Genomic DNA, 14,998 nt, shown 5'->3' on the forward strand with positions numbered 1-14,998 from the left:
GTAGATCATAAAGGGTATACAACGGAAAAAAATACCTGCCCCCGCATGGACGTCGCCATCTTGACTAAAATCTGAACTGGCGTCATTTTTAAAAGCAGTATGTTCATGTTCTAATTATTGAAAATAACATTTAAGCTAGATTATGCAATTTAAGAATCACCTTCTCGTTTGATATTCAATTAAATTAATACCAACTGTTTACAAACTTATCTAATACGCATGCAATTTGAGTTATGATTATATAACATTAAACATAACTATCTTTTGTATCATTGTTCGTATTATTTTCTTTGGATCGGCAAGCTTCGATCTGATTTATTAAAGTTAATTTTAGCACACTGCTCATTATTTCGTTTTTGAAAATAAGCCGCGTCATGCAAAAATGGGTCTTATACCATATGCGGCCAGCGTAGTACTTGCCCAGTCTGCGTATCCGCGCACTCAGATAAAGAGCTTTCCAGTCCGCTAACGAGACCACAAAACCTTGCACGACTTTAGCTCCTGATCAGTTGTATACGAGCTCTTTAAACATTTTCATACCCGATTTTTTGAGGATGACTAAATTTCAAGTACCTTAAAATGTCAATACATCTTACTTCTCAGCGATTTACGGAACGTATTGCTTTCATCCCATACACGTCAATTGATAGAATCAATATAAAGAGTGGTCCAAATAATTTTACGAAAACGTTGGAGTCAAGAGATATTTTTGCGACACGCTGAGTCCATGTCTGACAACAATCTCAAGAGACTCGTATCATAATTAGCACGTTTTGCTCAGGTGAGATATATATAAACGGTCGGATGCCAAGTCTGGGGTTACTTCATGTCCACTGTCATTCTGCATATCCTTTGACCACTGCTTTGACGCATCTTGACAGACCTTGTCACAGGTTAGCAACATGTGTTTTAAGTGTCTTAAAAAGTATTTTGTTTAACTACACTAAATTTATTGGTGTTAAGTTGTTAGTGACATATGAGTGAAAGAAATTGGAGGATCAACATGCAGACACGTTTTGGGACCGGATCAGAAATTAAAACCCCAACCTTCTGCTCTTAAAGTCCAGGGTTAAACCACTAGACCAAAGAAGCACGCCTAAAACAGTACACGTGATTTACAAAGGTTGAAAAATATAATAACAAACAGGTTGAAAAATATAATAACAGTCATAAACACACATTTTAACATCAATATATTCTTGAATAACAATTATGTTTTACAGCTTCTTTCCTACATACAACAATAATACATGTACAACACTACAACCAAATATACTTCATACATCATTCTGTAAATAAATGTGACTGTTTTCAAAGAACTGACCAGTTTGTCACAAGCAATCTCTTGATATAGAATAATGTACTAATGTTAACAACTATCAATACAGCATATGAACATTAATTAACAATTCCGATTCTGCGTATTTCTGTAAAGAACTATGCATGGCAAACACTTTAATTTAACATACATTTTATGACAATTCCAGTGATATCAAGTGATTTTTATATTCAATGTTACATGTAGAATTTATTTTATGTGTCTCCTATAGTAAAGATTTAAACAGAGGTAATCTATTTCAATCATACCATACACTCACAAGATGTATGTGACAAAATAAAACATAGAAATCTGTTTAAATTTCAAATAAATTTCAATAAATAATTTTTATATTTTCATTGCCAATGAAATTTTCTAACTTAACACAGAAATCTCACCTCACTTATTATACACTATGCATGCATGAAATCGAACTAACTTGACATCTACAGTAACAACTTAAACATAGGAAATTATATATTATAATATTAATTATATTCAATATCCTCATACAAACAACTTTCATCTATTTTCAATATTGCCTTTTTAATTATTCAGATACATGCTGGCATCACTTTTTTTTTAAAGATCATGATAAATGCCTTTTAAACTGGCTCGCTGATTCACAGCAGCGGGTGAATTATTTCTGTTCACCACGTCTAAACATCAATGAGAACCTACACAGTACAGATGTAAAACACTTGATTAGAAATCATGAAATGACAATGAAACTTGAAATGATTTACACCGCCTAATTGTGACTATAGTTCACATATCTACAAGCGTAGATTCTGGTGCAGCTCTGGTTTAATTGAGTACACCTTTTCTAAAAGTTTGCTAAGGGCCTCAGGGCTGTTTTTCTGCACATTCTTCTCGATGGCTTTGATTTTCTCATCTGTGTCCCTCTCTATCTGTCTCTCCCTGTCACCTCGGGAACCCAGTACCTGGGAAAAAGAAAAACTTTATAAACTTCCCTTTAAGATTTAAGAGTGTTTCAGCAAACTAATCATTCTGGAGTGGGTCTTTCTTTTTTCCAAGGAAATACAAATAGTGTAAAACTGTAAATGAACTTTTTGAATTGTTCATTTTCATTGTGTTTGTGTTAATGGATCGGTCAACCGAACAAGTAAATGAAAACTTTAATGGCCCTCACAAAATAACACTTTTACAGTAGTTAATTTTATATTAAGATAATCATCACCATTTTAAGCCAGTTTTTCCCCAACATGTATTATTTGCATTATTTGCTGACCTATATAGTATGACAATGTCATAATAGTTGTCAATATTTCCATCTTGGTCCTTATTAAAACAACCATGTACTTTTTAAGACCCTATATCAATCCATTTGAGTGTACACATTACTACAGCATAAAGAATATCAAAGGCAATGTTCTATCACTCTTCAAGAAACTCTCTTGATTCTCTACCACTTGTGCAGATTTACTAACAAAATAACTTCAAAATGATTGCTCAAAGTCACCGTCCTTTCATGGTAACAGAACCCAATGCCATAACAAATAAATTACATCCAGATCTGGAATGCTATTAGTTTAGTCAACTTTTTCTTATTAACTCAAAATCACATTGATGTTAAACATAGTCTGGCTTTCATTTTTTTTTTTATATTTACATTAAATACAACAGAAAAGTATTTTCAATATTGTAATATTACTAAGGTCCAACTAATAGAGTTGGATGGGAGGTGAACTACATGTTGAGATGTAAAAAATATTTTTATTTTGTTTTGGGGGGGGGCTTTCAATTGGGAATTTTTAGGGCCCATTAGGGAAAATATGCAATTTTTCCAATAGCAATGGAGCAATATATCGGCCCCGAATTTGAACACAAAAATAACACTGGAGAATCAAACTTACACTCTGTTCATATGCCTTGTACTCGACCTCACGCTTGTTCCTGTACTGCTCAATCTCAGCCTGAGCCTCCTCCTTGGCCTGCTTGAGACGCTTACCCTTGCCTGAAACAGGAAATAATTTGTGTTTATAGTTTGGCAAAATGACAATTTCCGAATTAATTGTCATAGATTAAAAAGAGATGTGTTTGTCAGAAACACAATGCCCCCTAATGCGCCGCTTTTATTTTATTTTTTGACCTTTGATCTTGAAGGATGACCTTGACCTTTCACCACTCAAAATGTGCAGCTCCATGAGAAACACATGCATGCCAAATATCAATTTGTTATCATCAATATTGCAAAAGTTATGACCAAGGTTAAAGTTTTGGGTGGGACAGACAGACAGACAAGACAGACACGACAGGACAGGAAGACAGGCAGGCAGGCAGGCAGACAGACAGACAGACAGACAAGAAGAATATACCAAAAAGAATATACCCTCGATCTTTCGATTCGGGGGCATAAAAAGGAATTTTATTCAAACAAGCAAAATAACACTCCTGAGTAACATTGAAACATTTATACATGTACTCTAACCCCATATCCTAGCAGGTCGGATATTCTCGGGCAATGACGTTCATGGCTTTTGTTACAAACATACATACATTACTTACTGGTTATATCTGCAAGAAAACATCTCTGACTGCAAATTTGTATTTATTCTTTGTAATTTAGTGTCCAAAGAAAGATGGAGAACATAATTTTAAGCCGAAATTATCTAAAAATCTGTCTTGAAATGAAGTTTCCCAATCCACTTTTTCACTTTTATTTATTTATTTCTGGTTTGTGCAGGTGCTTGGGTAAGACATTATCTTTATTGTTAAAATAATTTGGGTTGCACAAAACTTATTATTGTTGTTGTCAGACTCAAACAGTAGTTTAATTTGTTAGAGTTAAATTTATATTTTAAGAAAAGAATTTGAAAAATGATTTTTTTTTTAATTGGACAGAGTTTGAAAAAAACAATGTTAAATGTATTTATTTATTTTTGTGTCTTAAATTCCAATAATTTAACATTGTATGATATTTTCAACTAAATTGATTGCTGCTTTTCATGAAATGTCAGATCTTTGTTTATTCATGATTGATTTTATTTAAAGGCTCTCTATCCTATTTACAAAGCAGGTACATGTACCTTATGTGATTTTAGATTGGAATGAGGGAAAGTGTTGTTGTTTTTATTAAGATTACAGATAACATGTATGGGTTTTCATTATAAAAGAGTAATACTAAAGGAAGTTCAGTCAAATATGTTTGCATATTAAATTATTTATTGGCTAGAAAAACATGGTAATTTACATGTGAATAATTGTTCCTTAAGCGCTGCAAGAATACTGTGTTGCAGGCTATTTTAGTATTTATAGTCATCCATCAAAATAAAATTAAAGAACAAGAGGCCCATGAGGGCCTGAATCGCTCTACTGGCTGGAATCAATAGGGCTCAAGCCCTTGATAGTATGAACAATCTGAGTAAGTTTTAAACAAACAGACCCAAAATAGGAAATTCATCGCATAAACAAGAAGAAACGTAAAATTTAAACTTCAAATGGCTCCCTTTCAACAATAAGTTGGACAAATTTTCTTCACTCTCAATGGGGTTCTGGTCCTTGATGATATAAAACATCCGTTGAAGTTTCAAAAGGATAGAACTTTATATGTAAACAAACAAGAAATGTGTTTGTCTGAAACACTATGTCCCCTTCTGCGCCGCTTTGATTTGATTTGTTTTTACCTTTGACCTTGAATGATGACCTTGACCTTTCACCACTCAAAATGTGCAGCTCCATGAGAAACACATGCATGCCAAATATGAAGTTGCTATCTTCAATATTGCAAAAGTTATGGCAAAATGTTAAAGATTTTTTTTTTTTTCTCAAATTCAAGGCGAGATAATTCTGGACTTATAACTCCGATATTGCTCATTTTCAATAGGGTTTGACTCATCATTCAGATAAAGACACTGTGCAAGTTGGGAAATGATTGGATGAAAACTGTGGACTTTATTGCATAAACAAGCCTTATTTCACAATTTTCTCAAATTCAAGGGGAGATAATTCTGGACTTTTTACTCTGATGTAACCCATTTTCAATAGGGTTCAAGTCATCATTAATATAAACACACAGTCACTGAACAAGTTTGAAATGAATCGGATGAAAAATGTGGACTTTATCGGATAAACAAGAGAAAGTCTAACGCACGCACACACACACACACACAGACAGACAGACACCATGCCATCCCTTAAGCTCTTCTTGCCTATGGCCAGCAGAGCTAATAAAGCTCTCAATAGTAAATTCGCATAGGCTAGTCTATTCAATCTCTTAATCGATATAAAAAGCTGTTGTTTGGATGCAAATAATAATTAATTTAATACCATGAGAATTCTTGGTAAAAACAAAGTAAAAAGTACCTTAATATAGTTGACCAGAGCCTGGTTGCAATAATTCAACTCTCAGCTTTTTTTGTTGAGAGTGGCTATGCCCAAAGGTTCAAAATGTTATCACCACTGCAAAGGCTAAGAAACACTGATACTTCAAAAACTGTTCAACGTTAAACCGTCTAAAGCAAAAACTCATACAAATGCTACCATTAAAGCAAGAAATAATTGATTTTTATTTACTTTGTTATTCTTTCCCACGCTATAACCACCATTTTGGGAACTGTTGTAATGTTGCAAACTAAAAGTGTCGCTATCAGTTAGGTCCCAGTACACCAATCTTTGGCACATCGTGATATTTGATTAGCCTCAGTCAATAATGATGTCGAACAGTCGTTGAATATTTACACTCTTCGAAATTTCAAAATGAAAATGTCAACGAGAATAGTGTGTTGAAATATCGTCGTGTTTTTTAGGTTGCATGCAAAGGATAAAGTACTTAGGCTGCCATTCAGGTAAATATAATGTGTTTGTGAAGTGTATTCATCGTTTCATTAATTGGTAACGAACGACGTATGTTCAGGGTTGTACAATTCTGCTAAAAGCAAGTCGCCCTGCAGGGCCACCAGAGTAAAAAATTAGGTCACCCATACTTATTTATGTTGTGGTTGCCCCGAATTTTTTACAGTAAAATGATTATGATTCTATGTTTTAAGCAATCAGTTGTTTACTTAACTACACTGCAGATCCATGGATCATGATCGCGATATAGCTTGCGATGTACATGTGAAGCACATCATTTGTAAATTGTTTAATATAAATTATTAAAACAATAAATTGGCTTACCCATTTAAATGAATTACATCTACGTTAAATTATCAAACTCATTTAGTTAAATAAATTTCGAATGGCAATTATGGGTTATACGAACAGGTAATAATGTTAAGTCCCAAAAGCATATATCCAATTTCTTCTACACACAAGACACATGATGAAGTGAAATTAGCTGATGTGAAATTACAAATAACACATGTATTTTGTGTGTAAGGGAAAAAGTACATAACTTGATTCCTAATGCCAAAGTGATAAGATGTTTCCATGAGAAGTATGTGCTATAAGCTAATGATGTGAGACTGTTACAATTCCAGGGTGTTGAGCATTCGGGCATTATGCTTGTTGCTCTATGCGTGAAGACACCGAGAAGGTGCGAAAAATGGGATTTAACAGGATTTATTCATAGAAAGGGATTTTATGTTGATGAAAATGCGGTCATCCGATCAGGCGATTGTTTCAGAATTGAATTTGCCAGAGACTAATAGTAAGTCGCCAATGCCAGTGGGCGACCGTAATTTTACACCCCTGCTGTTAAAGGGGCCTTTTCACAGATTTTGGCGTGTTTTGAAGTTTGTCATTAAATGCTTTACATTGATAAAGGTAAACATTTAATTTTAAAAGCTCCAGTTAAAACTCAAAAATAAAATTTAAAAAAAGGAAAATAGGTAGCCCGCAGCAGAGCTCGAACCTGTGACCACCGGAATCCTGAAGTAAAAACACATTAGCCAACTGAGCTATCCTGCCAAGCATACATAAGATCCGTATTTTGTACCTTATATAGGCAATCTTCGTAGTTTCACAAATTTAAACGACAACAACAGAACTCTCCAAATTATTCAATCGTTTCACCTTGCAACGCTTTATAATATTTAGGTTTTTAAATCGTCAAAAGATGCATATAATGGCTATATTAGACCATGGAAAATGTTCAGTATGGTGGACGAACCAGTTATCGAACACCTAAGAAATTACGCAGGGCTCGAAATTAACACTCGCACACTCGCAAAATGCGAGTAAAAAATACCGAATGCGAGTCAAGTTTTAAGCCACTAGTATTTTTTTGCAAGTAAATAGTGAAAAGAAATGAGTAGGTATAATGCTGCTCGACACATGATCACTAAATCTTAGGTCAATTTATAGAACGCCCAAGAACCCTTATGCGTATGCGCGCACCTTGTATGTAGACTGGTATATACAGACACGCGGATGGTATTGGTACAAAGGAAGTGAAACAGTCGACTATTCACACATGTTCATTGAAGCGAAAAATAACTTGTCACTTTATTCCCACAGACGGAAATAACACAAAATATACATAATACAAAAGATAAAGCAAAGTTAACCGTTTAGTTAGAAAAAACAGATTTTAAATCCTTCTATGAAAACAGTGAATTAGTGGAAAAAATAACTTAAAATAAGACTAAAACTTGTTATAGATGAAGATGGTCAATCAACCTAATGTGGGCCCTTGTGGTACAAGGAACTGATATCTTTGTATGGTTGCAGAAATAAAATGTGTATACATGTTAAGTACTTTTATTTTGTTTAAATAGAACTAAACTAAAAACCAAGGGTTTTTTATGTTTCCATCAAAATTTGCGAGAATGTTTTTGATTTTGCGAGTTGGTATTAAAGCTGCTCGCAATTTTTTGCAACTAGAATAAAAAGTTAAATTCGAGCCCTGCGTAGGTCAATTTATAGAACGTCTGAATACCTGTATGCGGAAGCGCACACCTTGTATGTAGACTGGTATACTTATAGTACAGATACGAGGATAGTATTGGAACAAAGAACGTGAAACAGTTGACTATTCACATTTGTTCATTGAACTTGAACAGACATGGCGTCGAAGCCAAACATAATTAGTTTCTTTTTGCCTACAGACGGAAAAAAAATACGAAAGATGAAGTAAAGTTAACCGTTGATTTGTATTTTGGTGACGTCGCACTCAACACACGATATCATAGCTGATTTTTTTCAATATTTGAAAAGTTTTAAACCCATTAAAAATATCCCAAACTGACACTTAAACTTTGTTTTCTGAGTGAACACGACACACTTATATTCGAAAACAATGCCCTTATGGTCCAAGGAACTGATATATTTGTATGATTGCAGAAATAAAATGTGTATGTTAAGAACTTTTGATTTTGTTTTAATAGTACTAAATTAATGTCCGAACTTTTTTTTGTTTTCTGCAAAATTTGCGAGACTGTTTTTGATTTTGCGAGTTGGTATTAAAGCAGCTCGCAATGTTTTGCAAGTAGAAAAAAAAGTTAATTTCGAGCCCTGTTACGTTAAATTACCTTAAAATTGAAACACTTAAAATGACAAAAACATTTTGTTTTAACAAATGACTAACAGTTCAATCATTGAATGATTTATCTGTAAAGTTTTCCAGCAAACTACCTACAAGAATTCATAACAATGATTCCCTGATTATTGTCACCTCTAGCAGACAAAACTAAATGGCGGCTGATGTTAACATCACCTATTACCGACACTTCATAAATACTACTCCAGTATATACAAAGTCACATGACTATCGCGTGACCCGGACTCGGTGAAAAAATCTGCGTCTGCTGCAATCAAAATTGCAAACGGAAATATGCTTTTTGGTGTGTAAATGCACGTTTTGATAAATGCATTCAAAAAGTATTAGCAAAAAACACACGAAACGGTGTAAATAACAATAAATGCATTCCTTTAACCTGTTTTCGGCGCATTTGTTTCAAGCTAAGTAGGCAAGTAGGTCATGGACTTCATGTGCGACCATTTGTTTATCAATGTGACGTCATGCGCACTTTTGCGCATGTGCATACAAAACCAAAACTAAACGTCCGATAATAGGTGCTGTTCGATAACAGGTACTTACACGATAATACTTTTTCCTCACAAATATCATACCTAAACAGAAAATTTGCGAATCTGAAACAACTTTTTTCAATTTTGTCAATTTACCAAACCGTGAAAAGATCCCTTTAAGTGATGCGCACGAAATCTGTGAGCATAACTGCAATTGTGTTTATGAAGGGGTGCATTTGTACTTCCAGAGCTGCCCTAGCAAAAATTGTCAAATGCTCTGGGAGTACATTTATATGGACTAACCAGAGCCCTAATAATGGTGCTACCCAAATATATGATTTATACCTGGATACCTGGATCGTAGGGCCAATTAACATTCCAATTTTCCTTGTTCAGTCGGTTTTGAAAAGGTTCACATTATTTGAAGAAATAGTTTCTTCACTCAGACTGTTCCAAAATGAAATAGCTCTAATTGAGAATGAATTTAATTTGATGTTCTTCTTGCACTTTGGTGTTAGGAGTTTCAATGAATGACCACGCAAATCATTTTGTGAAAGAGAGAACAGTTTGTCCGATTTCAGACTGTCAATATTATGCATGGATTTGAACACTTGTATCATATCAGCTCTATCACGTCTATACTCCAAGGTGACAAGACCAAGTTCATTCAATCTCTTAGTGTAAGGAAGGTGAAACAAGTTTGGCATAATTTTGGTAGCTCTTCATTTGCGCCAAGTCAAACTGACTATACCAAATGCATATTGAAGACAGTAACATAATTACTGCAACTTTAACTGTATAAAAAGTTTTAATGACTATTGAAATGATGAAGTAATTATCTTTATGATACAATTTGATATTGAATGTGTAATTGAAAAACTTAAAAACTCAAACAGTGTAACTTTTGAGTTTTGTTTAAATTAAATAATAAAAATCATGACAGTTCAGATGATTGATCAAATTATATCGTATAGCTAAATGTCTTACGTTTTCTAGCTTCGGCAACCTTGTCTGCAGCTTTTTTCTCGGCCGCTAACAATTGTTGAATTCCCGTCGTTTGACTTGCCATTTTGACAATTTACCGGAAGTATCATGTGAGAAAAGACATACAACAATCTAGTCCATAAAACCGGAAACGGATCTGGATAATATGTACTTTAATGAAATCAATGCACAAAAGACCACGTACCCACCCAAAGTTGTTTTATATTTCAGTGTTATGTTTTGTTTATATTTTACAAAAACTGTAGCTTTTTTTCTTTTAAACATTTATTCGAACTCACGGCCTGTTGTAAATACACAAATATTGATGACGTAGTACACCTGTGTTAAGTTGCTTGAGACTGTGAGATGCTGCATTCCTGAAATAACTTTGTAATTAACTGCAATTTAATTAAAAAAATAAATTAACAACAAAAAGATGTTGTATTAAGTAGTAACGTAAATCATAACGTGCATTGCCAAGCAGCATTTCACTCACAGATAAGAAGCTGTGGCATTTATGCCATTGTTATTGTTTATAAAAAAAATCGTACATCTTGCTTGCTTGTGTGCATGTCTATTGTCTTTGCAAATGGGCCTGAACAAAATATTGGATAAAACACAGCGTTATACATTGTATGGGAAAAAAGCTTTGGTTATGAAAATATGATATGTTGCTGCTTAAGTATCAAAATACTTGGTTAGTGATTGCCAGCTTTAATGCAGAACTACGCGCAAAGTCTCCGGGGTGCCGGTCAACTCGTACCTAAGTCAACTCGCACGGTAGTCAACTCGCACGTTTTTTGGTCAACTCGCACGGCATTTCTGGTCAACTCGCACTTTTCAAAGTCAACTCGCACGCCTCGAAAAAATATATAGAAATAGATAAAGGATGTAATATGATCAGTAGTTTATAAGAAGTTTATAAGTAAAAATAATAATAATTATGTCCTTTTTCAAAAATCTGAATATACGGTTGTCACATTTAATGGCTCTTTTACACATGTGGTCGGTGTTTTTCACGGGTTATATGAATGTTTGTAATAGGTGTGAAAGGTCTTATATACAGTGATACTCATTTTCTATAGCGTGTCCGTTGCAAAACTTACATTTTCTATTTTCGCGTATTATGTTATTATAACGACCTCTTTAGATTTCTAATTAATGTGAAGATAATCGAAATTGTGTTAGTGGTGTGTTGTATTTCTTATTTCTGATTTGTCATAAAGTCAAGTAGTTATCTCAATATACCAGCTTTTCTCAATATACCAGCTTTGCTTAAAGTTATTTAATCAGGGCTCGAAATTAACACTCGCACACTCGCAAAATGCGAGTAAAAAATACCGAATGCGAGTCAAGTTTTAAGCCACTAGTATTTTTTTGCAAGTAAATAGTGAAAAGAAATGAGTAGGTATAATGCTGCTCGACACATGATCACTAAATCTTAGGTCAATTTATAGAACGCCCAAGAACCCTTATGCGTATGCGCGCACCTTGTATGTAGACTGGTATATACAGACACGCGGATGGTATTGGTACAAAGGAAGTGAAACAGTCGACTATTCACACATGTTCATTGAAGCGAAAAATAACTTGTCACTTTATTCCCACAGACGGAAATAACACAAAATATACATAATACAAAAGATAAAGCAAAGTTAACCGTTTAGTTAGAAAAAACAGATTTTAAATCCTTCTATGAAAACAGTGAATTAGTGGAAAAAATAACTTAAAATAAGACTAAAACTTGTTATAGATGAAGATGGTCAATCAACCTAATGTGGGCCCTTGTGGTACAAGGAACTGATATCTTTGTATGGTTGCAGAAATAAAATGTGTATACATGTTAAGTACTTTTATTTTGTTTAAATAGAACTAAACTAAAAACCAAGGGTTTTTTATGTTTCCATCAAAATTTGCGAGAATGTTTTTGATTTTGCGAGTTGGTATTAAAGCTGCTCGCAATTTTTTGCAACTAGAATAAAAAGTTAAATTCGAGCCCTGCGTAGGTCAATTTATAGAACGTCTGAATACCTGTATGCGGAAGCGCACACCTTGTATGTAGACTGGTATACTTATAGTACAGATACGAGGATAGTATTGGAACAAAGAACGTGAAACAGTTGACTATTCACATTTGTTCATTGAACTTGAACAGACATGGCGTCGAAGCCAAACATAATTAGTTTCTTTTTGCCTACAGACGGAAAAAAAATACGAAAGATGAAGTAAAGTTAACCGTTGATTTGTATTTTGGTGACGTCGCACTCAACACACGATATCATAGCTGATTTTTTTCAATATTTGAAAAGTTTTAAACCCATTAAAAATATCCCAAACTGACACTTAAACTTTGTTTTCTGAGTGAACACGACACACTTATATTCGAAAACAATGCCCTTATGGTCCAAGGAACTGATATATTTGTATGATTGCAGAAATAAAATGTGTATGTTAAGAACTTTTGATTTTGTTTTAATAGTACTAAATTAATGTCCGAACTTTTTTATGTTTTCTGCAAAATTTGCGAGACTGTTTTTGATTTTGCGAGTTGGTATTAAAGCAGCTCGCAATGTTTTGCAAGTAGAAAAAAAAGTTAATTTCGAGCCCTGATTTAATAAACGTTTATTAATATTGTATTGTAGATGAATATTTGTTTTTGTGATACTGTTATCACTCGATCCAAGTATTTTTAACCAATATCGGAATATATGTAATTTGCAATTATTAATTTAAATACGTTTAATTATTCGCGTGTTGATTTATAATAGTGGAAAGTATTTAATTATTTGTATTCTAATTTCTATTTAATTTTTATAAACTTTGTATAAGCTTATATTTTTTACCTTTAATGAGCTATGAAAGATATTGAAAACAGCTGTCACCTAATCAGTTACAATACCCTATTTCTCACCACTAAAATTACAATAAACAGATAATCTGTCAGTCATTCAGAGCTGATGAGGGTACTGATTATCGAGGAGAAGATAAGGCTATTACTGATAGGGGTTGTCTAGAGATAAGGCTGTAGTATGGAATACTTAAATAAATATTTTTTATTTGTTCATGCTATACAATTTAATTTAATGTAGAACCGTAACTCATGTAAAAAAAATTAAAAAGTTGGTAAACTTTATTAAAGTATTAAATAAATAAACATTTGATTCTTGTAAAATTGTATGATTGAGAATTATTGTAAAATTAATCATTGTTTCGTACAACCATGTTTAAATACGTATAATAAAGCTTTGATAATGTGTATTAATAATGTAATAAAAATTAAAATAATTGTTAAAAAATATATTTTTAAAAGTACCTAAAATGTCAGTTTCATGTGCCGATAACGTCACCATGGTATAAACAATATTTTGTGAAACAATTTTTTTTTGTTATTTTGTAAATATTTTTCAATAAAAAGTATTAACTAAACTCTGAAAGTATTACTCATTTGTTTTTATGCATAAATTACTCATTAACAACCCATTAATTCATCAATATTTTGACTACCGTGCGAGTTGACTTAGGTACGAATTAACTTCCGTGCGAGTTAACCAAAAAACGTGCGAGTTGACTTAGGTACGAGTTGACTGTAAACCAGTCTCCGTGGTGTAATGGTTATGGTGTCCGCCTAGCTAGTTATCCCCTGCCATAGGCGGAGGGATATTGTTTTGGCGTTGTCCGTCCGTCCGGAGCCATATCTTGGAAGTGCTTTGGCGGATTTCATTGAAACTTGGTATGAGTATATATATATGGATAAGACGATGATGCACGCCAAATGGCATTGTACACCATCTGTTAATAACGGAGTTATGGCCCTTTGTATCTTGAAAAAATGCTTTTTTGAGTGTCCAATATAACTCTTTTGTGTCCAGAAGCATATTGGCGGAGGATATAAATTCAACGAATTTGCTTGTTCTTCTTGAATGCTCTGAGCTTCTACAATGTATGGGTCCAAACGTACAGCTCAGCGTTCTTCCTGATTAAATTCAATGTAAAAGAATAAGTCTCAAGTTTGTCCATAAAATCCAATTCAATCAACCTAAAACAGCGTAACTAACACAATACCTGTTACCATTGATATCAATATGCGTGTTATTTGTGGATAAATGCTCAAAACAAAGAGTTGAATAAAAAAATGTTATCAAACCGATAGCCAAAGTTTTGAATTGAAGATTCGATATATCGTACGGATGTGTATAACGATTGGTTGATTAGACAAGAGATATATCTCGTGGGGGATTCCGGAGATAATCCATAGCGTATTTTTTAATCCGGAATACTGGGCTTTTTTCATTGCAAAGACTTACACATTTTCATGAACCGTTTATGTGTTTTAAACTCTGGATTAATATCATTGTTATTTGAGCACACTACATCATGTAAGTTGTTTTAATTTGCGCATTAGTGATATATATATATATATATACGAACTGTTTGTGTTTATTTATGCCAGAAAATAGTTTATGTTGCTAATATTAGTGATTAAATTACTGCCCAGAATCTGAGACTTTACATGAAATATGCTGTAACCAGTTGCAACTCCTAGCGACCCGGAGGGTCAATAGCTGGGAGTTGGATTATTGCAACTAACCACCTAGCGACCAGGAGGTCACTGGTTCGATCCGCACTGTCAGAGCGTTCTTTAGATCTCCCCAAAAGACAACAAGTACTGGTTCTAGGCCCAGGAAACGGACTGGCGAGCGTTAATATAAGCCTGAGGCTTTTGATGCAATCGAGCTAAAAAAAATAGGTTTTTACTAACTAGGC

The 14,998-nt window shown here is 33.7% G+C and overlaps 2 protein-coding genes and 1 long non-coding RNA gene across 14 annotated transcripts in view; 1 reads left to right on the plus strand and 2 right to left on the minus strand.

Moving 5' to 3' along the window:
* Window positions 1-14,998, minus strand: part of LOC127838190 (uncharacterized) — a 451,449-nt gene that overhangs the window by 306,207 nt on the left and 130,244 nt on the right. The window lies entirely within an intron of this gene.
* LOC127838189 (V-type proton ATPase subunit G 1-like) lies at window positions 1,177-10,400 on the minus strand. The gene is made up of 3 exons (XM_052365787.1): window positions 10,238-10,400; window positions 3,196-3,296; window positions 1,177-2,262 (listed from the first exon to the last, which is right to left on the minus strand). Exons 1-3 carry the CDS (start codon window positions 10,317-10,319, stop codon window positions 2,095-2,097), a joined length of 351 nt encoding a protein of 116 aa, XP_052221747.1. The 5' UTR covers window positions 10,320-10,400; the 3' UTR covers window positions 1,177-2,094.
* The window catches only part of LOC127838178 (RNA-binding protein RO60-like), a 34,120-nt gene continuing 29,652 nt past the window's right edge, over window positions 10,531-14,998 (plus strand). For 11 of the 12 annotated variants that reach the window (XR_008029700.1, XR_008029701.1, XR_008029699.1 and 8 more), the window contains exon 1: window positions 10,531-10,624. The gene's annotated coding sequence lies outside the window, so the exon portion shown is untranslated. Of the gene's footprint in view, window positions 10,625-13,869; window positions 14,611-14,998 lie in introns of those variants that run through there. The other variant, XM_052365762.1, reaches the window with a different exon arrangement.

Source organism: Dreissena polymorpha, chromosome 7 (assembly GCF_020536995.1).
Source record: "Dreissena polymorpha isolate Duluth1 chromosome 7, UMN_Dpol_1.0, whole genome shotgun sequence".
Classification (NCBI taxonomy): domain Eukaryota; kingdom Metazoa; phylum Mollusca; class Bivalvia; order Myida; family Dreissenidae; genus Dreissena; species Dreissena polymorpha.

Bases quoted from the DNA above. Each gene is read 5' to 3' on its own strand.
- LOC127838189 (XM_052365787.1), bottom strand. From the start codon at position 10,319: ATGGCAAGTCAAACGACGGGAATTCAACAATTGTTAGCGGCCGAGAAA. The intron at 3,297-10,237 runs GTAAGACATTTA...TTCCTGTTTCAG, and splicing joins GGTTGCCGAAGCTAGAAAAC to GCAAGGGTAAGCGTCTCAAG. The intron at 2,263-3,195 runs GTAAGTTTGATT...TCTTTTTCCCAG, and splicing joins ACAAGGCATATGAACAGAGT to GTACTGGGTTCCCGAGGTGA.